At 39.0% G+C, this 24,399-nt stretch overlaps 1 protein-coding gene across 3 annotated transcripts in view; it reads left to right on the top strand.

Moving 5' to 3' along the window:
• Positions 1–24,399, top strand: part of LOC115644565 (V-type proton ATPase subunit S1-like) — a 93,244-nt gene that overhangs the window by 9,085 nt on the left and 59,760 nt on the right. For all 3 annotated transcript variants that reach the window (XM_030549141.1, XM_030549139.1, XM_030549140.1), the window contains 4 exons: positions 3,500–3,626; positions 11,592–11,718; positions 11,822–11,890; positions 21,827–22,020. In XM_030549141.1, the coding sequence (XP_030405001.1) occupies positions 3,532–3,626; positions 11,592–11,718; positions 11,822–11,890; positions 21,827–22,020 (485 nt within the window). In that variant the 5' untranslated portion in view covers positions 3,500–3,531. The remainder of the gene's footprint in view (positions 1–3,499; positions 3,627–11,591; positions 11,719–11,821; positions 11,891–21,826; positions 22,021–24,399) is intronic.

Raw genomic sequence — 24,399 nt, 5'->3', positions numbered from 1 at the left:
CCCCAGTTTCTGTTATGCCTCTCTTGCACCTGGCCAGATCTTTCTTTATTATTCATGTCAGGAAAGTTTTATTTTTAGGAATGAAAAATCAAAGTAAGGAAAGGGAGCAAATGTATTTAGAACTGCACGCAAACCAGCTGACGATGGCAAAATACAGTCCCAACTACCATTTTCTTCACATTCCTTTCTTTGGGGCTTACTTCATTCAAAACAAAGTACCAACTCAAACGCTGGGTAATCCACACTCCAGCTCTTGACGGCTGGGAGGGAATGGGGAGAGAGACATGACACAATCTTCCCCTATGATTCCCTCCATTGTACTAGTTTCTCCTTTCCTTTTATGACCTACCCAGATCAAAAATGTTTTAGACAGCAAGCCTAAGTGCCTTTACCCCTTATCTGAGTGATTTCTTCTCTCTCTTCGGTTTGGCGTAAGGACTCATCACAGAAACTGCACACACCTCCCAGTGTGTGCTCACATGACTCATGACTTGTAGGTTAAGATAGGGATTCAATCTATTATTAGTTTACATTTAGCATTGTTCTGCCTAGCTTCCAAAAGTCCAGCCCTTTTCAGATTGCTGAGTGCTGCTCTGATGTGAAGCCCCACTGGAACTAGCTTTTGATAAGCAGAGAAAAGGGCATTTAGGTAAATGACATTTAAAAAAAAAATTTCCTGTTAGTTTTGCAAAGACTTTGTTGCCCACACAGTGAAAACCAATGATGTCACATCTGAGTGTGAGCTCCCAATCCAAGAAGGAATGGGTGTGATAGAATCCAAGAAGCTTTTATGTAATAATATGGTGGCCATTCCTCTTGGACTGGCCCCTCAGGACATTCGGCATGTATTGCTAAAGTGGAAAGAATTCTGCCTATTCTTCTTGCATTTCACCTGCAACAATAAAGGGGTCTAAGTAGGCCTCCCAAAGATAACATACTGAACTCTTACCAATAACATTTTGTACCCTTAACATCACCCCATCATGTATTCTCAGATAATAAGTCTTTTTGCCTTTCTTCTTGTGCTCTAGCGGCAGAATAGCTGTATTTTAGGCTTTTTTAAAAAAGATTTCAGTAGCTTTTGGGGCAGTAGGCACATGCATGCCAATTCAGAAACATTCTAGACCTGCTGTGGGCAAGTCAAAGCCATAGCTATGTAGTCCAATGAAGAGTGCTAGAGAATTGAGTGATTTTTATTTATTTATGTATTTATGTATTATGACAAATAGTGTTTTAATCGAAAAAAGCATTTTCCAGGTCCCTAATCCTATTAGTCAAATTCATGTTGAATGAGTCAAAAGGTTCAGAATGAGGCAAAAAATGAGGGGAGGGGAGGGGAAAAGCTTTTCAAAAGAATCAAAACATTTCATTTCAACAGTTTTGTTCATAAAAAGTCAAAAGTCAAAATATTTTGTTTCAAGTTTCAAAACAGCATTTCAAATTGACATCTGGCTAATTAAAAAAAGAGTGAAAAACATTCAAAATGTCTGAATCAATACAAAAAGTCAAAAAAATTGTTTTCAATTGACTCAAAACATTGAATTGATTTGAAAAGAGATTTTTTTCAAGTTTTTGTTTCAAGAAAAATAGATTTTGGTTCAAATCAAACTGGAATATTTTCAGATATTTCAGTTTGACCCAATGAACTGAAAAATACTTTATTTGCTCAGCCTAGTCATAACCAGCAAGAGGTTGTCCATTCCTAGAGCCAACTGAGTACTTTGCTTGCTCTGACTGAACTTCTTGAGCTTGTACTAAAATCTTCTCTGAAAGCTCCAGTTCTTCCCTCTCTCCCATTTAGTCTTGCATTGGCTCACTTGCCCTTTCTTACACTGATCTGCACTATTCTGTTGTTATAATTCACAGCCAACCCATCACTTCAGAAAATGGAAGGTAGTAAAAGTGGCTGGGGGTGGGGGAGATGGGTAAACGCATAAAAGACAAAAGTAAGAGGGCATACAGTGTAAGAGATGAGGAGGATTGCTGTTTTTTTTAATGTAGCTTTCCTCTTGTATCACAGCTGATTTTATACTGGCATATGAACAAATTGCCTTACATTATGCATAAACTGTCCAACAATAAACAGTACACTAAATCGAGTGAGTCATATGAATTCAAGACACTGGGGCTTACCTTTAGAGCTCTGTACAACTTCAGCTCACGTTCTGACCGACCCTTATTCACTTCACTTCACTCAAGCTTCCCTTCCTCTTCCCAATAGTTTCTCCCAGAATTGCTCTCCCACCGTCTTCATGCTGTTTCTTATGCTTGAGGCCTATTACTCCTGCTTCTTTCTCCCTCCAACCTGCTTTCCATACAACTCTCCCCTTCATGGAAGCCTTTCATCACTAATCCACCAAATCCAGAATTTCAGATAGTTAAAATGAATATTAAATGAATGTTTAAACCACCAAAATAACCCACAAGGAGCTTTCACAACTACTCAGCCCCATGATTTGCTCTCAATGGCAAAAATTGCCCTCTCCAAGAGGAGTTCTCCTTCTTGCATTTACTGATAACTTGTCCCCTGCCCTTTCCCCATGGCTGCTCTCGATGGTCTGTTGTCATTTTCTGTTGGGTCCTTGATGTAATTACGCTCATAACCTACTAAAGGCCTGGACCACATCTTTTATTCTGATTGGAAAGTCCCATGCACACGATACTACTTAACAAGGTGACTCTCAAATGCAGAAGCATGACTTGTCTGTAGCAATGTCACTGAAGGAGGGAGGGGCAGCATTTAAAAAAGAGAGAGGCTTGTGATGATGGGGCAGAAGAAATTCCTATAACCATTCTAATCTTCTATTTGGTTTTTAAGGATTTGAGTCATACCAGGTCCTGAGAACATTGTAATTTGGTTTGACTTTTGCCATTCTTGTTTTATGGATCAGCATCTTCCCCAGTAAAGGATAATTAAACAATTCCATGTTTTAGTTAAGCTCCAGTCTCATCACTTTCTTACTCTCTTTCTCCTTGCTGGAAGCTGCAGTGTCCAGATATACTCCAGCTTTCAAACCTGCCAACTTCTGTATGTGACACCAGCTTCTACAATCAGTGTAAAGCTTAGGGACATGGTAATAAATATTAGAGGAAGAAAATGGAAATATATCGGAATCTTTTTCTTCAACAAAGGAAAGTTTTCTATAAACTTCATTTCAGGGTTTAATAATTCAGTTGTCAATAAATTACAGTAATAGTGAGAAAACAGTGGGTCTGGAATAAATTTGGGCCTCATGAACACTGTACTGAAGAATGATCGGTTGAGAGGTCCGTGTATGGATTCAAGGCATGTACAGTTCATGGGCCATTTGCACTGCTGCACTGAAAGTTATTAAAAAATTCTAGCACCATTGTTTGACTTAATGAAATGAGTATTTTGAATGTTTATATATTTGACATAAAACAGGCCCAACCAGTTTTCTAGCTGTATCCAGATACTGCAGATTAAACTGGAAAATCCAGCTTCCATCATCTTATGTTCAGTTTTTTTTCTTTGCAGCTAGTCAGTCATATACTAACCTGAGTGCGATCATGGCCCTAGTCCGGCTGTTCTACTCCCTCGCTGTGCTGCTCAAATTGGCTCTGTCTGTGGACCATGTACCTATGCTGCTCTGGTCAACTCACAGGTGAGAAATTAAAACATCTAGCAGTTGCTTTACCAGAACAAATTTTGTGTGTGTGTGTGTGTGTGTGTGTGTGTGTGTGTGTGTGTGTGTGTGTGTGTGTGTGTGTGTGTGTACAACAAATCACATATGATCATGTCTGCTCCGCCCTTCCTGAGACCTTGACCCAATGTACAATATATGAGACACTATGGTCTAAATAATACTTAGTCCTGCCTTGAGTGCAGGGGACTGGACTAGAAGACATCCTGAGGTTCCTTCCAGTCCTATGATTCTATGTAATTAAAGTAGGGCATGGATCAGCATTCACGTTGCACTCCCTGTCAGTACCCAGCCTGAACTAGGGCAGCTAATGATCCAAACAGCAGACCAAATTCACTGATAAATCCTGGTCATGTGCCACCAGAGGCATGTTTTGCATACACTAAGAAGATGATGTATTAAAGACTATATCGTGATGCATACACACAAGGAGGTTGAATTAAGGTTATACAGGCAATCGTAATACTGGTATTTCCTAACTTTTGAGTGCCTAATTTTGCACCTTAATGTTGTTTTTAATGTACCTTCTTTTGCATGTAAAAGAACACGTTACAGTGTGCATTATGTCAGATAGTTAGTAAAACTTGTGGCATCATACTGGTTTGGTTTTGAAAGTGCATGAGAGATGCTTGAATGTGAAGGATTTGAATGTACTTAGGAGGTCATGAGACTTTTGAAGGTGAAATGTGAGAGACTTCAAAGAAAGAATCCAAAAGGACTTGCAAGATAACAAGCCACTTCTGAACCAGATCTAAGCAAGGATGAAGGAGGCTAATCTGGAGGACAAAGTTAACAATAGACCTGTTGTACTGTAGACAGACTTGCTATCTGTCCTTAGACCTGTATAAATCACTTAATCTCTGTGCCTTACTTCCTTTGTCATGTCTATTTAGATTGTAAATCCTGCAGGGCAGAGACTTTTATTCTATGTACATATGTATGTATGATGCCTAGCAAAACTCAGCTGTGTACTCTTGGCACTGTGATGTAAATAATAACAACCATCCAGCTGACCATGCTTGAAATGTAATAAAGTTCATCCAAGCTATTTTCAAACTATTTCCTAATGATTCTCTTTGCCTTGCTCTTATTAGCTTCATGACACCCTGATCTATGGAGCTGTCAGTGGTAGGCCCGGAATCCTTGCAAGAAATTCAGTCCCCTTCTTTACAGCCGTGATTTCTTAAAGTTAAACTCCTCTTAGAGATGGAGCAGCCCTTCCCCGAGTACATTTGACCATCTTTGTGTTCTGTGAGAGAGTACAGGGCTGACTCAAGATGTGACAGATTGAATAAGGGTCAGAAAAGTGTCTTGATTTTATTTGCATTTGCCTCTTAATTTACTAAGTTTATGCAGAAATAGTATACTATGTAAATTCAGGGTTTTAATGATAAGCTTTTCAGTGCAATGAATATCTCTCTGTGTGAAATGCTATTTCAATATAGAGTTCTTTGATGCCCTTTCATTCTATTAAATGTGATACTGTGGTGATGAAGGCAGTAGAAGGATTGCTTTTGAAGACAGATTTGAGTGTGTGAAATTTGTGCTATGTTTCTCTCAAATGTGTTTTGGTCATTGTGTCTTTTATGACATCACTGATTATCACCACACTTGACAAATGTCAGTACTACACTAAGGCATCTGTGGAAATTACACCTTTGGTCTCTGGGGAATAGAAGTGTAGGAAAAATGCAGATGTAACTACAGAGAATGAAATTAAATTAGTTAGCTTTGTGTTTTCTTTTCTGAAGGAAAGTAAAAGATGAATCTTTAATTTCAGGAGCTTGTACTACATTGGAGGTAGTAGAAGTTGACTAATTTATGAATCTTTAAAACAGACAACTGGAAGAGATCTAAAATTGTGTACTGAAAAGAAAAGTAGCTTTGGGCAATAGTTTATTTTTCAAGACAAAAATGTTCCTAAATGACTAAAAAATGAATCCATGTTCCTTTGTCCTGCTTTTTATTTCTTGTAAATACAACATCTGTTGTCACTATAAACAAGGTGGTGCTGCTTTTGTGTTTAAACGAAAGTTATTGCAAGGTAAGGCATGTTCAGAAAGCAAGAGTTCATAGTAGTAATGAAAACAAACTTTTCACTGGCAAGCAGTTAGCAACTTGTTCAATACAGTTTATTCAGGATCAACAGCAAGAAAATCAGGCAGGCAATGTAGTGAAACCAGCTTCATGTTTATATGCCTACAACTTTTTCAGGAGGAAATGTACCTATATCCATGATCTTTTGCATTTTGAAAATGCAATGTTTGTTGTGGGAGAAATTATTTCTTGGCGAATGCAAATGAAGTAAATAACAGATGTATATTAGTTTAAAAAATAAAGCAGAAGCAGCAGTGACTTTGGTTTGCATGAATTGTTGTGTATGCTTGGCTCCAAATTCTACATGCAGTATTTTAAAAGAGGATCTTTCTAATAACGAAAGCTTTCCTGCATATCTCTGTCCATAATTCTGGTTTTAAACACTGCAGTTATAGCTCTTATGCACAGCTTTGTTTGAACCTTAAACCAAGAGTAACAGGTTTTTTTAATTACTCTAAGCCCAAAGATATTAAAACTAAATCAAGGAAAGAGGCACTCATTAACTGAATATGAAACTACTGGTATATGACATGGTTTGTAACATTTGAGTCTGAACATATTTCAGTGTCCCTTTAAAATCAAATCTGTTCAAATTAACACAAGTTGTGCGATAGGTTTTATAATTAGTTCTATAGAATCTTGGTGGTTTCCTCCTTTAGTTTCTGCAGGATTTTTCCATAAAGGTTTGACCATGACTGGTCTATGAACACAATCCAGAAGAGACAGAAAAGCAGATGTTTTAAAAGGTTTATTTATCATTTCAATCTTCACTTGGTTTCTAAAAAAATCACATTTTAGGGAAGGAATGGTGGGCACAGCTGGTGGCTGTAAACATGGAGATGTAAAAAGCCATACTCGTCATTTTCTGCTGTCTTGATACCTCTCCTTCCACCTCTAGAATGAGTGAATATTCCATTTTAGGAAGTGGACCCATTCACAACCACTCTGCCAGTTACAAGTTTGGAAAGAGTAATTAGGAATTTATCCTGGCTCCATATGCTCTTTTATATGGTGAACTGCACCTGCAGTAGCCAACTTTAAAATTGAATCTTTTGTGTATTACCTCTCTAGCCTCTTTTCTTCTGTGATAATTTTCCTTTGCAACTCATTAGCTTTGTTTTGGCAGTGGGTAATTCTTTTTTTTTTTTGGGTGGGGGGGTTAGTTTAATTTTTATTGTTCCTAAATTTTATCACCCAAAGTGCTCATTGGAAGACCAGGGGATTTGCCCCCTTCCGTCAATGAGTAAACTCTGCAGAGGGCATGAGCCTTTAAAATGAGAGAGAGCAAATTCTGCCCTGGGGCTAAACATACAAAAATCAAATTATCTTCAATAGGAGCTGTACACAGCTATTGGAGAGTGGAATTTGACCCAACTAAAACCTGCCATATATAATGGTGATGGACTGTGCTGTGAGCCATATTCTGTTCTCCCTTACATTAGTGTAACTGAGAGCAGAATCTGGACTGTGTCCTTAACCAACATACATTGGGATGCACAGATAAGAGTTCGAGTATTTTTTTAAACTGGTAACTAACCATATTGATGCAATCAACTATTTCCAAATAAAAACGTTAAAACAAATAAAGCCTTAAGGAGAGTGTAGCCAATAGTTGAGTAAGGTTGTTGAGTTGTGATCAGTATCCCCTCAAGTACCATTTGATAAGATCTACATTTAAAAGTATAGTAGGGTTTAGTAGTATGAAGTAAGCAAAATTAGGAGGCAGCAATGGCTGAGCTGTAAATCCATCACTGGATTTTCTGTGCTCTTGAGGAAGTCACTTCTCTCTGTCTCAGTTTCCTCATGTGTAAAATGGTGTCAGTGGGTCCATTTCTTACTCTCATTGAAATCAATGGCAAAATTATCCTTGCCTTCAAGTGGAGCAGGATTGAGCCTAATAAAATGTATTGTACCTGTTTCACATGGATGTTATGAAAAATATTAATATTTGTAAAGCACTAGCAAGGCAAATGATAAATTATAAATAATTAGTAACACATTTCAAAATCTCTCTTATGTCAGATTACATGGAAGCCTTTTTCTGAAAGCTTTCTGATGTCAGACGCTATACACTGATCTGAGAAACCTGAAATTCCAAATGTACACAGTGTGCAAAGTATAAAATGCATTTAACACCAATCCTTACTGTAACTTCAATACATTAAAAATGGTCTCTTCTATAATGAATATAAACAATTTGACAAATTCTAGTATTTCTAACAGCAACCTTAAAGAAAGATGGGGTAGGAATAACTTAGGTGCCTCAATGACAAGGATTTCATTATGGGATCCCAAAATTGTAAAGCCAAGTGCATCGTATCAAAGGAATGTTCTTTGCTTACAGTCAGTGAAAACATTTCACATTTTCCAATAACCAGCTAGCATTATGCCGAGACCAGAGGGGGCTCTTTGTACAGTGAATGCAAATTATAAATGATTTCGAGCAAGAGGTACGGCCCAGCACTAAAATAATAGTTTTTCTTATATTTGTGAGAAGTTTAAAGGGAAACCTACTCTGATGTATAGGCATAGGAAAGTGATACTGTGAATACGAAGAAGCTGAGAAATCCCTTAGCTTCCTTGGGGATGTTTTTTCTCAGAAGAATCAAATATTCTCCCTTGTAAGATTACATTTTGTATCAGGTCATTGTTGGGTTGCCACTCCAAATGTATTCTTTCACCTATAAAGGTATCCAGCTGCCGTGGTGATATTGTACAATAAGATGCTTCGGTACCTTTTTGAAATTCTGGTCCATTAGTCTTTAATTTTCATTTTGCCTTTGCCACTAGCACTGATGACATGTGAACTTGATATCTAGTGATTGTATTTACAGATTCCTAGTGACATTTTATTAACTAGCTGTGGTCTTGCTTAGTTCTGATGCACAGGGCAAAAATATCATTGCTTGCCTAATAATCTCCTGCTGATTGAAAAAGACAAATGAAAAAATAAACTCTAAAAATGATTTTATCTGTAAGTTACAAAGAGTATATAGGAACACATAAGTCAGAGATGTAAAAACCTTATTAAATCGTAGTCTATCCTCTTCCCAGACCAAGATACAGGGTTTATTGAAATCTTTGCTTCCATTAAAACCACTGTCCAAATTCAAGCTGGCCCTAGAGAGAAGACAGATAAGATAATATCCTTGTATACCTCACTGTCCCATCACAGAACCAAACTGTACATTCAGGCTGTTCAGGATGTCTGTGGAGATAGTGGGAGGGAGAAGCAAACTGCAGGCTTAGAACTCCTTCATGTACCCATCCCCTGCAGGCTTGTGCTACACCTGAGCTGTGGAAGCAGGGCATCTGAGCTTTATTCCCCACCCCTTCTTTAATCAGACAGTAGAGTATGTAAACACACACAGCCAACTGCAATTAAGAGATTTAAAATAAAGAGGCAAATTATATGGTTAATGTGAATATTAAACAAATGTTCACATTAAGTTATGAACTAATGTTATTTATTCAGCACCCGAAGTTGATGGCAGTCTCTCTGGTGGCTTCAGTGTGCCCTTAAACAGATTTTAGTCTACTTGTAAAGTTTCCAGGGCCATAGTTTTTTTAAGTTTCTGTTTTTGAGACAATGTGTGTGTGTGCACGCGCACACACACATGCACACACTATACGTGAAAATAATGTAATAAAAGGAAGTAATAGGAGAGATAAGAACCAACCTATGTAGATTGTATTTCCGGCAATGATGCTGGGGTTATCGAAGTTCACTGTTCAGAATCTAAATCATCTTAGAAAAGGTGCCCCACCAACTCATAAAGCCATCAAAGGAGCAGTGCCTAAGAAAGGTGAGCCTTTCCAAGACTGCCATATTTTAAAATGGGCTTATTAACTTCCCAACATCTTTGTATTGTTCCTGTGTTGAGCTAAACAAAAAATAAACCCACCAATGTTTACCATGCTGATTTAGAATCTAATTTAATTCTGTTTCCTGTGTCATGTATTTTTCAATTAATTGCAGATGTAAAAGCTCTGGAATAATCCTGTGAACATTTATTTTGTACAATTTTGCCAGTGCTGTTTGAGAAACTGATTTTAAACTACTGTTTGATTTGCTGTAAGGTAATTGTCAAAACATTTGCAGTCCTTTCTCCTTGCCCTCAGACATGCCATTTACTAATTTTGCGTAAATTAATCTGTAATCAGTTTCCTTACTATTTTAATGCTGTATCTTGCTGATATAAATGTAAAAAATGCAGAGGTTCAATCTTGAGCTGAGGCACTAAAGCTCTATATGAATAATAATTGTGAATCCTTGAGGTTTTTCCTGATGTTTTAAAAGTTTATATTTAAGGCTGATGCTGAGATCATGGGGTTTGCCATCTCTGAAAATTCCAAGCATACCTCTTAAGCAATTTCTAAGCTCTTGGACTTTCTGCATACTGGCTAATATGAATTTCAAAGCACAAATGAAGAGGTTTAACATGCATATGAAAATATCAAATGATAAGAGTTCCCAAATAAATAATAATAACAATAATAATAAATTTACTGTCTCCACTGCCCTGAGTTGACTGCTCACAAAACTTTGGGAAGTCTTACAGAGAAATATAGTTTGCTTTCGACTGGCAATCAACAGTGAAATATATTCTCAGCTGACTACTATTCTTCCTGACTGCCAGTATGACAGCACCATTCTAGTAGAACACCCAAAGTATTTTCACCCATGAAAAGGGCTAGTTCTGAAAGGATTCTCCTTGCAACAGTTCCTGATTAAAAAATTATGCTCTCATATTCACCTGTGGCTCAGATTACAATTACTAATAGCAGTCTGAATAAATACTAAATTGTGCATCTGTTGTCCATTACAATGGAACGCATTTGGTTCAGGCTAAGAACACTGACTTATCATGGTTTAGTGATTAAAGCACATGACCGGAAGATGCAAGATCGAGGTTCTGCTCCTGTTTTTCCAGAGTTGCAGTATTACCTTAGACCAGGGGTGGTCAACCTATGGCTCCAGAGCCACACGCGGCTCTTCAGAGGTGAATATGCAGCTCCTTGTTTAGGCTTTCCCTGCACAAGTGGCAGAACAAGTTTGGGAACCACTGCCCTAGAGGATGAAAGGACCATTATAAAGATCCAGAGCAAGCAAATGGAAACTTTATCTTGTATTCTAAACAACCAAACAATATGACTTCCTTCCAACTTTTAAAATCTATTTTATATAAAAGAAAGGTAGCATGTACCATCAACTTCCTTTTCAAAAATATCCTGTCTGTTACAATAATATGTCTATATAGATGCTTAAATCCATCCCTTTTCAGCAAACCGCTTAATCATGTACTTAAGTCCCATTCAGTCTCTTAGTTAAGTGTAGGCTTTGCTGAACACTGATGGTTTGCTGAATTGGATCCACAGTGTTTATTAGCAGTGTCATTGGCAGTGTCATTGACTTCTAAGGGATCATCCACAGTGGAAAGCCCTTCATTTAGTAGTATGTGTTTGCAGGACTGGACATGGAGAATGTAAATTCTTCATGGGAGGGTCCCCATTTTACACATGCCAATAAAGCATCTAGCATACTGCTGGCACTCCACAAATCATAATAAATACTAATGACAGATGGCAGTAGTAATAAATAATACTCATCCATGCCCCAGTTCATCCTTTGTGTAACTCAACTGACTTGATATGAACTACAGTAGAATAGTTTATCCATTTGAATTCACCTCTAGAATAGACTGTCAGATATTACACCTGATCTTTACCAGAAGACTATGATATCATTACCAGCATTTGTATATTTAAGTGAACAAAATGTCAACCTATGAAACAAGTATAAAGGAAAATATTTAACTTTAATTTTAGCTCACTGTGGAACTCTGAAGCTGCTTTACATGAGGGACACATTATCTCAAAGCAGGAGCTGCATATGCTGTTGCAACCTGTGTTTACCCAGGATTCCAAGACCCTTGTCTTGTTCCTTCAAGATACGGTATGTACTGGTAATTTGTTTCATCTTGTCAATGCAGAATACAGCTTGTGTGTAATGAGTTGAGATGACACTGTCTGACCTGCACTATTTTTCTGCTTTTCAGCTTAGCATCGATGACTTCACGCATTACAGTGAATCTTATGAAAATGAGAAGCCATTTCACAATGTTCAGGCAAGACTTTCTATTCCATATGTTATCTCCCAGTGGTATTTAAAAAACAAACAAAAATGATGTTAGACTGACATGACAGACAATTGTTAATAGAATGATTCTCAACTGAAGCAGTTTGATAGTTAAAATTAAGAAGGTGTTTCACTTTTAACAGCTGAGTTGCAGAAAAGCAATTGCATGTACTGTAATATCCTTCATAGCAATTTTCTTTCTGAAAGTAAAATTCTGTGCATTGATCATCATCTGTAAAAATTATTTCTAAAAACATTATATTGGTTAGTATAAAATAAGAAACTCTCAGAGTGACACTCCTCCAAAGTTACATAGTGAAGCCCACTTACAAAATTGTTGAACAAAGTGAAACAGAAATAGGTTCACTGCTCCTGATTTTCAAAAATGGCTTCCTATTTTGTTTCCATAGTTATGCACCCACAAATAACTGTGAAGGTGTTTTATAGCATGTGATTAGTCATCTCAATACTTTACATGTGGGCTTACAGAATTGTGCTACTGTTATTTATTGGAGCAAAAATGCAGACTTGACATTGAAAACAGTCCTCTCAGCCACAGTCAGCACTTTCTGACATCCCACTCTAGTTCTCCTCATTAAGAATCTTTACAAAATTCTCATGCAGCATGTTCAGTATACACTGTCCATACTGACAGAAGCACACACACACCAAACTTTATGTACCCACTATTTCCAGGTACTATTGGTTAGTGTGAAGGAGTGTTCACAGATGGCTGTCATAGATGCATTATGGGAGACAGTGCTGGAAGAACAGAGCCTTCAAAATGCAGGACCTGCTGCTAGTGTCTGTAGCTTATAGTAGAGCATGGGGGAGGGGGAGAAGCATAAATCTGTTTAGATCTCATACACCAAACCATATATATTCTCAAAGAGCATGTGACTTTTAGATGTTGTAAACACTCCTCCTCACCTTTTTCCTGCACTCCTGGACTCTTGAACTTGTCACCTGCACAATAGATCATAATGTTTTTATGCTAACATGACTGACACCAAATTCAGATAACTATATGGCAAGTATAAAAGTGCATCTGGGAATGAGTAAATCATGGAAATTACAGTAAAATGTAACTGAAGAGCTAATGGCTGCATCCTCAAAAGGCTGCAGTAATGCGTCTGAATGTGTCTCATCTCCTGTGGTTTTAAAATCGAAGCAGGATTGTGCCTGCTTCATTAAGGAGCAATTCTTGCCCCTGATTCCATGGCCACAGAGGCTCCTTTGGCAGAGAACTGGTGCACTTTGACTGTTCAAGTGAGGGAGATATTTCAGGGAGCTATGCAGGATGTACAGGTGATCCAGACAACAAGTGTGAAAAATCAGGATGGGGGTGGGGGCAATAGGAGCCTATATAAGAAAAAGACCCCAAAATTGGGACTGTCCCTATAAAATTGGGACATCTGGCCACCCTAGCTTGCATTTTGCAAGACCCCTGTGCGGGGATAGTCTTACAAGACAGATATAGGTGTGCTGGGGGAGGGTTGAGAGATTCACAACTTTGCAGATCCTCCTGTTCTTTGCCCTATAGTGGGACCATGTAAGAGTTTGCAGAACCGACCTCGTTATGCACTCCATAACCTTGGAGGTAGGATTCCTCCCTGTGTCCACTTCAGCATCCACTCAGCATCCAGAGAAGCTACTTATGCTGGGCACTGGGCTCTGAGTTTGCCCCACTGTTTTGAAGCACTTGGAGGAGAGGAAGGTGATCAGGAACAGTCAACATGGATTCACCAAGGGCAAGTCATGCCCGACCAACCTGATTGCCTTCTATGATGAGATAACTGTCTCCATGGATATGGGGAAAGTGGTGGACATGCTATACCTTGACTTTAGCAAAGCTTTTGATATGGTCTCCCACAGTATTCTTGCCAGCAAGTTAAAGAAGTATGGATTGGATGAATGGACAGTAAGGTGATGTCTAGTTGGCAGCCGGTATCAATCGAAGTGCCTCGGGTTGGTCCTGGGGCCAGTTTCGTTCAACATCTTCATTAATGATCTGGATGATGGGATGGATTGCACCTTCATCAAGTTTGTGGATGACACTAAGTTGGGGGGAGAGGTAGATATGGTGGAGGGTAGAGATTGGTTCAGAGTGATCTACAAAAATTAAGGATTAGGCCAAAAGAAATCTGATGAGGTTCAGCAAGGACAAGTGCAGAGTCCAGCACTTAGGATGGAAGAATCCCATGCACTGCTACCGGCTGGGGACTGACTGGCTAAGCCAGGGCTGTCTCCAGGGTTTTTGCCGCCCCAAGCAGCAAAAAAAAAAAAAGCTGTGATCACGATCTGCAGCTCTAGCACCACTGCTTCAGTCTACAGCAGCAATTCGGCGGCTAGTCCTTCGCTCCAAGAGGGAGTAAGGGACCCGCCGCCGAAGACCCAGACATGCCGCCCCTCACCGTTGGCCACCCCAAACAGCTGCTTGCTGGGCTGGTGCCTGGAGCTGGCCCTAGGCTAAGCGGCAGTTCTGCAGGAAAGGACCTGGGAATTACAGTGGATAAGAAGCTGAATATGAGTCAACAATGTAACCTTGCTGCCAAGAAGGCTGACAACATATTGGGCTGCATAGTAGGAGCATTGTCAGCAGATCGAGGGAAGTGATTATTCCCCTCTATTTGGCACTGGTGAGGCCACATCTAGAGTATTGCATCCAGTTTTGGGCCTCTCATTACAGAAAGGATGGGGACAAATTGGAGAGAGTCCAGAAGAGGCAATAAAAATTATTAGGGGGCTGGAGCACATGACTTATGAAGAAATGCTGACAGAACTAGGCTTATTTAGTCTGCAGAAGAGTGAGAGGGGATTTGATAGCAGCCTTCAACAACCTGAAGGGGAGTTCCAAAGAAGATGGAGCTAGGCTGTTCTCAGTGGTGGCAGATGACAGAACAAGGAACAGTGGTTTCAACTTGCAGTGGGGGAGGTCTAGGCTGGATATTAGGAAAAACTATTTCACTAGGACGGTGGTGAAGCACTAGGGAGGTGGTGGAATCTTTACCCTTAGAAGTTTTTAAGGCCCAGCTTGACAAAGTCCTGACTGGGATGAATTAGTTGAGGTTGGTCCTGTTTTGAGCAGGGGGTTGGACTAGATGACCTCCTGAGGTCTCTTCCAACCCTAATCTTCTATGATTCTCTGCTTCTATTAGTTATTGTTGAGATGGCATTTTCATTCTAAGCCCTTATTTTCAGTGGCTCCTTTAACCATTCCTGTTAGGGTGGAAATTTCACATGTTCCTTCTCACTGCAGAAGTGAATTCATTTGGGAAATTGGAAGAAAATCTCTTCAAGCATTGTTGAGGCATAGTCACTCAATCAAAGCTGTGTTTTTTGATTAAATACTTCCCCCCATTTGCAGGGTCGGTGCAAGGAAGTTTCGCGCCCTAGGTGAAACTGCCAACTTGCACCCGCCCCTCCAAGCCCTGCGGCAGCTCTGCCCTGAGGCACCCCCCCACCTCGGAAACCATCCAGCACCTCCCCACCCCAGCTCACTTCTGCTCCAGAAGCCCTCTTGTCGGGAACCCCTGGGCTGCCTGCTGGTAACTCAGACTCCCTCTCCCTCCCAGCGCAGCGGCCGCTGAAAGGCTTTAAAAAATGGGGGGTGCCGCTTTTTGGCACCCCCAAATGTTGGCGCCCTAGGCAACCGCCTAGTTGGCCTAAATGGTAGCACAGGCCGTGCCCCTTTGTCTTTAAAAGAGATCAAAGAATTTAAGAGAATTAGCAGTGGTATTGCAACATTGTCTGAAACTTTCATTCCGTGAGATTCAGAAAACAGAATTAAAACTCCTATAATAACTACCTGTAACATGCTGAGCAGCCTCAGCTCACATTGACTTCAGAGGGAGTTGAACACTTTGCAGGTTCTGACCCATAACGACCATACCTTGCCAAACAATGGGACATAGGATGCAGTACATATGATGTATGTATGGGGTGGGTTGTATTGCCTATTAATGTTGCCTGACATTTCTCATTATAAGACCCTGCTTTTAGTTCACTTATAACTTTTCCAAACTTAACTGTCTGGGCTGAAATTTTCCAGCCAAGATGATTCAGCCATTTCTGAGAATGAGGCTAAGGAAAAATGCATTGTTTTGCCCAAGACAAAACATTCTGGTAATCTATTCTTTGAAAATCTCTAGCACCCTGATGCTTTGGAGAAAGGACCTGGTAGGGCAGTGCTATGTATGTCAGGGATGTGCCTTTTGCTGCCCGCATGGAAATCTACCCAAATTTGGCCAAGTTATAAGCCCTTGAAAAAAATCACAGGCTTAGTAGAGACTTATCAGATTTAGCAGCTTTTCCTAAAGATTCCTTCTACACTGGGCATGCTCCAACCCAGGACTAAGTTGGACTTCCTCTGAAGTTGCAGCTTTGGACTGCTGTGGGGTGTGCTGGGACTGGGTCCAGATTTGGGCACTCAAACTGAGAGTAAGGAAGCCGTCTCTCCTGCTCTCTCAGTGCCTTTCTTGTTGGGCCCAGGCAGCATGGAAAAGGAAGCTGTCTGATTTGAATGCAGAGGGACAAGAGATGGATGGGAGGGCAAAGAGATTGTTACTGGGAGCCAGGAAGTGGGGTGGGGAGGATAGGGACTTGGGAGCCAGTAGATGCAGAGGGAGACAGAGATTGGTTGAGGAGTTCATGGAGGAAGATTGGGACTGGGATTCAGTGCAAATGGGGCACATATGTGTGGGGGGGGGTATGTGGAGGGTTGCAAATGGGGACCAAGGTGGAGGAGAGAGACCAGATCAGAGGAGCCAGGTGAAGTGAGGAGTGGGACTGGCTGGACATGGAGCTGTTGAGAGGGGACTGAGTGGACAAGGAAACTGAGTGTGGCGGGAGACTGGGACAGGAAGTCTGAAGGTATTAGAGTAGGACTTGATGACCAGGGAGACTGGAAATTGCATTTTTCTATGTTGCTCCATCAATAGGATTGTAAATATGTTACATTGAATTATATATTGTTTAAGCAAAACTTTTCTTTCTCTGAGATGCACATATATATTACTTTAACAATACTTGGGCATTTGTGAACAGTCATAGATTTGAAGTCCAGAAAAGGTCATTGAGCCTGACCTTCTGTAGAACACAGGCCATAAAAATTCACCCAGTAATCTCCAAATCAAGCTCATAGCTTCCAGCTGAGTGAAAGCATATCTTTTAGAAAGAAATCCAGTCTTGATTGTTTGATGAAAGACCCTATCATAATATATACACAAGAGAAAATCAGCCATGAATTTCCTCACCTTAGGCAAATTCAGATCTTTAATGTTGCATGATCACAAACATTTACATCTCAGTATACAAACTTCGTTGTATGAATGATTAAGAAATAATAGCTGTGCCATGTTACCTGAGCATTCTCCTCTTGAACTTCAGAGATGCAAATTTATTCACAGACTAAAACCAGAGATCTCATTTAGTATGAATGCGTGCATGTAGCAGCATGTGTAATACAAGGAAAAAATGTAACTTGAAAAGAGAGTTATGGGGTTATAAGCCTCAGAGACATTTGCAGTTATTAGATTTGTTCAGCTACATTAACAGCTGTTTTGAGCTTTGGGGATCAATGAGTATGTGTGCAATTAGAGGCTTCCATTTCCAGTTAATACAGAAAAAGATGTTACAAGTACACCATTTGTCCTAACGGTTCAAATAATTTTTTTATTGAATAATAAAATACAAAGATTAGCATTCTGGGAGAATTTCTGTCAAGCAAATTACATTCCACAAACTGTTTTCCCAAGTATTAGCTTTGGCATAACTGGCATTCACAGTCTTTGTTCAATCCTGAGCTGAACAAAGACTGTGAATGGCTTGCCAACTACAGAACCAGTTTCTCCTCTTTTGGTTTTCACACCTCAAGTACTAGAACAGGGCCTCATCCTCCCTGATTGAACTGACCTCGTTATCTCTAGCTTGCTTGCTAGCATATATATACCTGCCCCTGGATATTTCCACCACATGCATCTGAAGAAGTGGGTATTCACCCACGAAAGCTCATGCTCCAAAACGTCTGTTAGTCTATAAGGTGCCACAGGATTCTTTGCTGCTTTTACAGATCCAGACTAACACGGCTACCCCTCTGATACTTGATACCCTTGTACTGACTTCAACTACATTGATACAAGACAGTCTTAAACCAATTTAAGAGTCTCTACACAAGAGGATTACCCCAGTTTAACCAAATTCCGTTTCTAAACCAATTTAGTTAAATTGATACAATCACCTGAGATAGAGAAGGCCTTAGAATCTTTAAAACTTTGTTTTTGTTTACATTTATTTAACTTCAGTGACTACCTAATCTTTTAGATAAAGGTTGTTGTTGTTAAAAGATTCCAACCTTCCCCTTCAGCTATGGTGTGAGGACATATGGTAAACATGCTCTAAAACACTGCTTCCTACTATTAAGTGATTTTCAAGCAAAAGTAGTGATGACCAAACTTGGCATTGCTGATAGTTATAAGGGTCTTTTTAAAAACTAGAAAATAAAAACAAATAAAATCAGGCCCTCTTTATACATCATAAAGAAGCAAAATAAGTACATAAATAAAAAACAAGCAATGCTCCCAATTTTAAAAGAACAATTTGCAGTTAACCTGTAATGAAAGGGCAGGAACAAATTTAATAAATGAGATATACAATAACAACCATCACAACATTAGCTGAGAAACTGCAATGGAATGCAAAACTACTTCTTCACAAATACTTTCAGTAGTTGAAATAACTATTACCTGCTAAAGTATATTGCATCAATTTTCCCTAGAACTATAATGCATAATTTCATGTATGCCTCCTGAAACTTGTGGTAAAGTATATTTTATTAATCTAAAAATATAAAATACATTATATAAGCTGAAAGCTTCAAAAACAGTGACAACACACATTTTCCATTTGATTGTCACTGATTTTCAAAAGACTGTTACCTGAGTAGAAACAGATGGTTCTTCCAACTCTGTTTGCTTTGCTTTGTTTTGAATACGTGACACTAATTGATCAGTGTGATAGAAAATAAACTCACAACTTTGATATTTTAAATGACATTTTTGCGGATTAAAGACTGCAAGGATCTCTCATCTATATAAAGAAACCTGCCTACTTCTGGCTTGTTTTTGGCCTGGAAAAGTCTGGGAACATAAGAATCTTTTCCCCAAAATATGTTTTGTTACAAAATTGACAGAAAAGTATCTGTATCTAAGAACAAATGAGAGCAATTAATAATCTTTCTAGAAACAAATGAAATCAATTTAAAAAGTTCCTCTAATGTTTAATCTAAAAAAGATGTGACTTGTAAAATGGCAATGAAGTTCATTCAGATGATAATTTGACATAGCCATCAGAATTTCCTTTTACAAAGATTTTACACTCCAGCTTCTATAAAGGGGTTCCACTGTCACTCTGTGTGCTTAGGGAGAAGACTTCTCTCCCTTTCCCCTGCAGATCTTCCCAATGTCCAGCTTGATTACTCAGAACTGGATTTGCCCCTTGGTGCCTGATCCTTCATTGGAATGCAAAATCAGGCCCTTTTGGGTAGCTCTATGCAGTCTCAATCCCATTTAAAGTGTGCAGGATTCTGACAAGCTAAAGATGTACACTAGTCTGAATATATACTAGACAGTTAAAGCATCATGTGGGTTCCTTAATGACAAGTGTGCAAATACTCATATAGGTTTTTGAATATCCATCTTCATAATTTTTATAAATCAAGACACATATCACTGAAATTTTTCTTTAACAAAAAATTTAAATACTGCTTAATACTATTGTTGGAACAATTCCTGCTGCTGGGAGCAAGGGGTTCAGAGACTGTAAGGCCGGAAGGGATCACTGTGATCGTCTATCAGAGGGGTAGCCATGTTAGTCTGGATCTGTAAAAAGCAAAAAAGAATCCTATGGCACCTTATAGACTAACAGACGTATTGGAGCATAAGCTTTCATATTCACCCATGAAAGCTTATGCTCCAAAACATCTGTTAGACTATAAGGTGTCATGGGACTCTTTTGTGATCATCTAGTCTGGCTTCCAACATAATACAGGCCATAGACTTCCCTGAATTAAAGTAACAAAACTATTGGCATTAAATATATCATCATGATTTTCTCATGCAACATGTTAACTATCTTCAGGTTCATTAACCAAAACAAGCAAGGCAGGCTATGACATCATTTTCCTGTAGAAGAAGCTGAGAACCCTTCTCAGAGGCCTGTGAACCAAGACAGCCTGGCCCTGTTTTCATTCCTGTAGTTATTTTTCTACCATCCTGGCTAATTAGACAATGCAACCAAAGTATCTTTGTTTTGCAGCTAGAGAAACTGTGAAAATGTCTAACCTTAGCTTGTCGTTCCCTCCTTTAAAAATCAATACCATCAGGAAACATAAGCAACAGCAAAACATCTGAGCAATCAGAAAAACAGAAAAGGTTCAGGAAAGTGTTAAAGGACAGAAAGAATGAGTAGGAGGAGAAAAGCTTTAGCAACACCATGACACTAGCATTAGTTAAGAGAGAGTCTATAACAAGTTTAACATCAGAACACTAGATATAGTAGCAATTATCCCTAAATTAAGAAATGCAAAAGAGAGGATACTGTGAACTAGGTGTCATAGTCACAGTGCAACCTGTTTTAGACTCCATTAGTCTCTCACGTGCACCCTTTGTGGATCAGCCTTGCTACTGTCACACTTCTCTGGAAGAACCACATGGTTCAGCCATTCTGGAACTGGATTTCTGCATGGCAGCCCGCCTAGTTCCCAACTGTATTAAGGCAACAGGCCCAACTGGCCTTAGCACCTGTCAGAGTCTCAATTCAGGAGCCTGTGACAGTGTAGGTTTGCAGTGACACAGAATCAGCATCTTCAGAACATTAGCATTATTTATTCATTCATGCAGAAAGAGGGTTTTTTTGTTTTTTGTTTTTAAATTCACTTTCCATCAGAGTTTGGCTCAGACACCTGAATAAAAGTCTTGCTCACCTGATCAAATAACAGATATTATACCGTTTGATCAATCCCAGCTGAGCCAACTCAGTCGGAGTTTTGTGATTCAGGTTTTGAGTAGCAAGCCATGAAGTAATTGAAATTCATGAAAATACTTATAAAAATTTAAATAGCAACAACATGAGATTCTGTGACCCCAAAATAGGCAAGATTTGTTAAATTATTTGTTACGAATTAGTCACTCATAGCACTTATCAAGAATGGGTATTTAAGATGCAAACTGTGTAGACATGGTAGTGTGGCTATCTGGTACTGAATTGTACTGTTCTAACTTGTGCTTACCTGTATTGATTAGTTTCAATTACAAGGGCATTCATTTCCTTTCTGACAGCTGTTTGATGCCCTTTATGTATTAGACTGGCAGTATGAATGCACTTCCTCATGGCGTAGTAGCTATGTAGACGGAATTACTGTGTCACATTGAGACACATTGGTGTAGAAGTGTGAGGAAACTAGCATTGTATATGTTCTGGGGAATGCAGACCAGGAGCTGTCATGCTTTCACTATCATGCTTACAAGGCTTCATATGGAGTATGTGCTAAATAAAACATGCTATCAATTTAAAGAGAAATAAAACCTGTTGGCAAAAATGTTAATACATTACTGGTTGAAAAATGCAGGATTATCTTTGTGAAAATATTCAAACAAATTTTGCAAAAAAATTTAATCAAATTTGGAATTTTCAGACATTTCAATAACTTTATAAACTGCTGAAAAAGTAGAAAAAATGTAAGCTTTGCAAAGCTTTAATAATTTCAAAAAAATTTCAACCATCTCTACCAGTGCTCATTACTTGTCATTTTTTAAAATTGCATTGTTGGATTTGTGTGCAGATTTGAATATCATAATCAAGATTATAGCAATCCACCAGTGTCTTAACTATGAAGCAGATGACTAAATTCTCCACATACTTATTACAGGAACTCCTTGAGTCTTCGTCATCCTCTTTAGTTTTATCGGCTGTTGATTGTCAGGCTACCAGTTACCTTTTGGATTATCTTCAAGAATCAATGGATTGGAAGCTAACAGACATAGATGAGTTTGAAGTATCTAAGCTGGAAGTAGACACATCCAAGCCCAACATATTTGTGATAAGGCTACAGCCAATCAACAGGTATGGAGTTTGTTGCAATAAAGATTGGAATGGACATTTCTGTATATTTTCAAGCCTTCTTGAAAATTCCATGTGTATTAACCATGTATATAAGTCACTAAGGCCCAGATTTGTAAAAGCTATTGAGGCATTGCTGTGCTCAGTGTTGCAACACTTAACTGATTTGGGATCCTAAATCTTATTTTCAAAAGAAATTTACACACTTAGGAGCCTGAATCACATTGACAGTAAAGTGACTGAGTTCCTAAATCCCTTTTGAAAATTGGATTTCGGATCCTAAATCAGTTAGGTGTTGTAATGCTGAGCACAGCACCACTTAAAAACCTTTAAAAATCTGTCCTAAAACAATAGGGTTACAGGATTAAGAAAGTTATCAAATATTTTGTCCTAAATACACACACTGTATTATTTCATTGTCCATTTACGAAGGACAGTATTTGAATGGTGTAGAGAAGGTCAGTCAAATTTTACCTGTGTCATTATACTAGAAACATGGAGCAACTAATGGAATTAAATGGCAACACATTTATAACTGATAAAGGGAATCATTTTAAGCAACATGTAATTAACCTGTGGAATTCACTGCCATAAAGTATTCCAGAGTTTAAGAACCTAGCAGGATTATAAAAAGGATTGGATGTTTATATCAATATTGAGATCAGTCTTAGTCACATTAGACAGGTTAATGAAATTATAAATATTAAAATAAATTATACAATTTTAAAGGACATTATCAAATCCTTCATTCTTCTGGGACTAAGCCATCTTCTCTCTGATGGGGTTAGGGAGAAAGTTCCTTCATAGGCATATTATTGCATGATTGTTGATTGTGGGGTTTTTACACCTCTCTCTGGAGTGTCTGGTATAGCACTGTTGGACATAGGATACTGAACTATATGGACCATTCTCCTGAGCTGGAATGGCAATCTGTATATTTCTGTGTTTCTGTTTCAACAAAAAGCTATGAAGTTTATAGGCAGTCCTATCAGGTGCTGTCAACATTCCTGTTAGGTGCTTTATCTCAATATAGTCATACAAATTATTGAGTTTGACAGGACTTTGATTATCTGATAATAACTTGTTCTGCTGTCAATTTCACCACCACTTGACATGTTTCTAACCAGCATTTCCATTCTCTTCCAAGTGACAGCAGTGATAAATTACTGTAAACATTTCTGTCACTGATGTCATGAGAGGCAAGAGCACTTGGAAATGCTTTTAAACATAAAAGTAAATTGCACATGTGAAAAATCTAAAGTTTCATTGAAATTTATTTTGCATCTGTGCTCATTGAAATCTACCCTGTAACACCCTCAAGCCTTTAAACACTTGCTTTCACATTTATAACTCTCAGAATTCAGTACAATCAAGCAACTAGTTTACTTTGAAGTTGATGCTAAACATTTGCAAACCACACTGCAAGATGTTGAGATCACCAGGAAGCAACTTTTAAAATTTTAACTTCCTATTTACAGTGTTGAGTTTTGCTTATTGCTGTGCCCTGAAGGCCAATTTATGCCTGTCCCATGCAAAAGGGGGAAGCAGATGCTGGGTAGTCTCTTCTTGCCCCAGTGGACCTGCACAGGAAGCAGCTATAAGTTGGTTTGCTGTGCTGAGGAGCACTGCCAGCACCATTAGGAACCCTAGAAGAAGCATGTGTGTGCACAGTAAAGATAGAACCTATCCTGCTTGCAGGGGGGAGGGATAGCTTAGTGGTTGGAGCATTGGCTGGCTGGCTAAACCCAGGGTTGTGAGTTCCAATCCTTGACAGGGCCACTTAGAGATCTGGGGCAAAATCAGTACTTGGTCCTGTGAGTGAAGGCAGGGGGCTGGACTCAATGACCTTTCAGGGTCCCTTCCAGCTCCATAAGATAGGTATATATCCAACACAAACCATCAAGCACCAACATAAGAGCATTAGGGAGAGACGGTCTGGCTACACCATTTGCATAGGTGTAGCAAGTCACTCTGCTCAGTTCATTCCTCAGCACCTCCATATATGCACCATCACTTGGACAGTGGAGCTCCTCCCTAGCTCCAGTATAACTCTTTCTCTATCAAAGACATAACTGGACCCTAAGATAGCATAATGATATATAGCATGTCACAATACAGGTACAGGCAAGAGTCCTCTCCTAAGGAGCTTCTAAGCTAATATCAGACAACATGACATAATGAGAGGGGACAAAACTTAATGAGAGGGAGTCTGGGGAGGGAAGAACCAGTTTAATACCAGTAACATGGTTTCTTGTTCTGGGGAATTCAACAGCATGGTGGAGCAAAGTTTGAGTTTTTCAGGAGTAAAATAAATACATCTCTTAGTTAACTAGCTTCTTATGGGCTTTGCAGAAAAAAGAAATGGACTTCAATGAAGGATTG

Source organism: Gopherus evgoodei, chromosome 1 (genome assembly GCF_007399415.2).
Source record: "Gopherus evgoodei ecotype Sinaloan lineage chromosome 1, rGopEvg1_v1.p, whole genome shotgun sequence".
NCBI classification, from domain to species: domain Eukaryota; kingdom Metazoa; phylum Chordata; order Testudines; family Testudinidae; genus Gopherus; species Gopherus evgoodei.
This window is presented reverse-complemented; position numbering and strand designations above follow the sequence as displayed.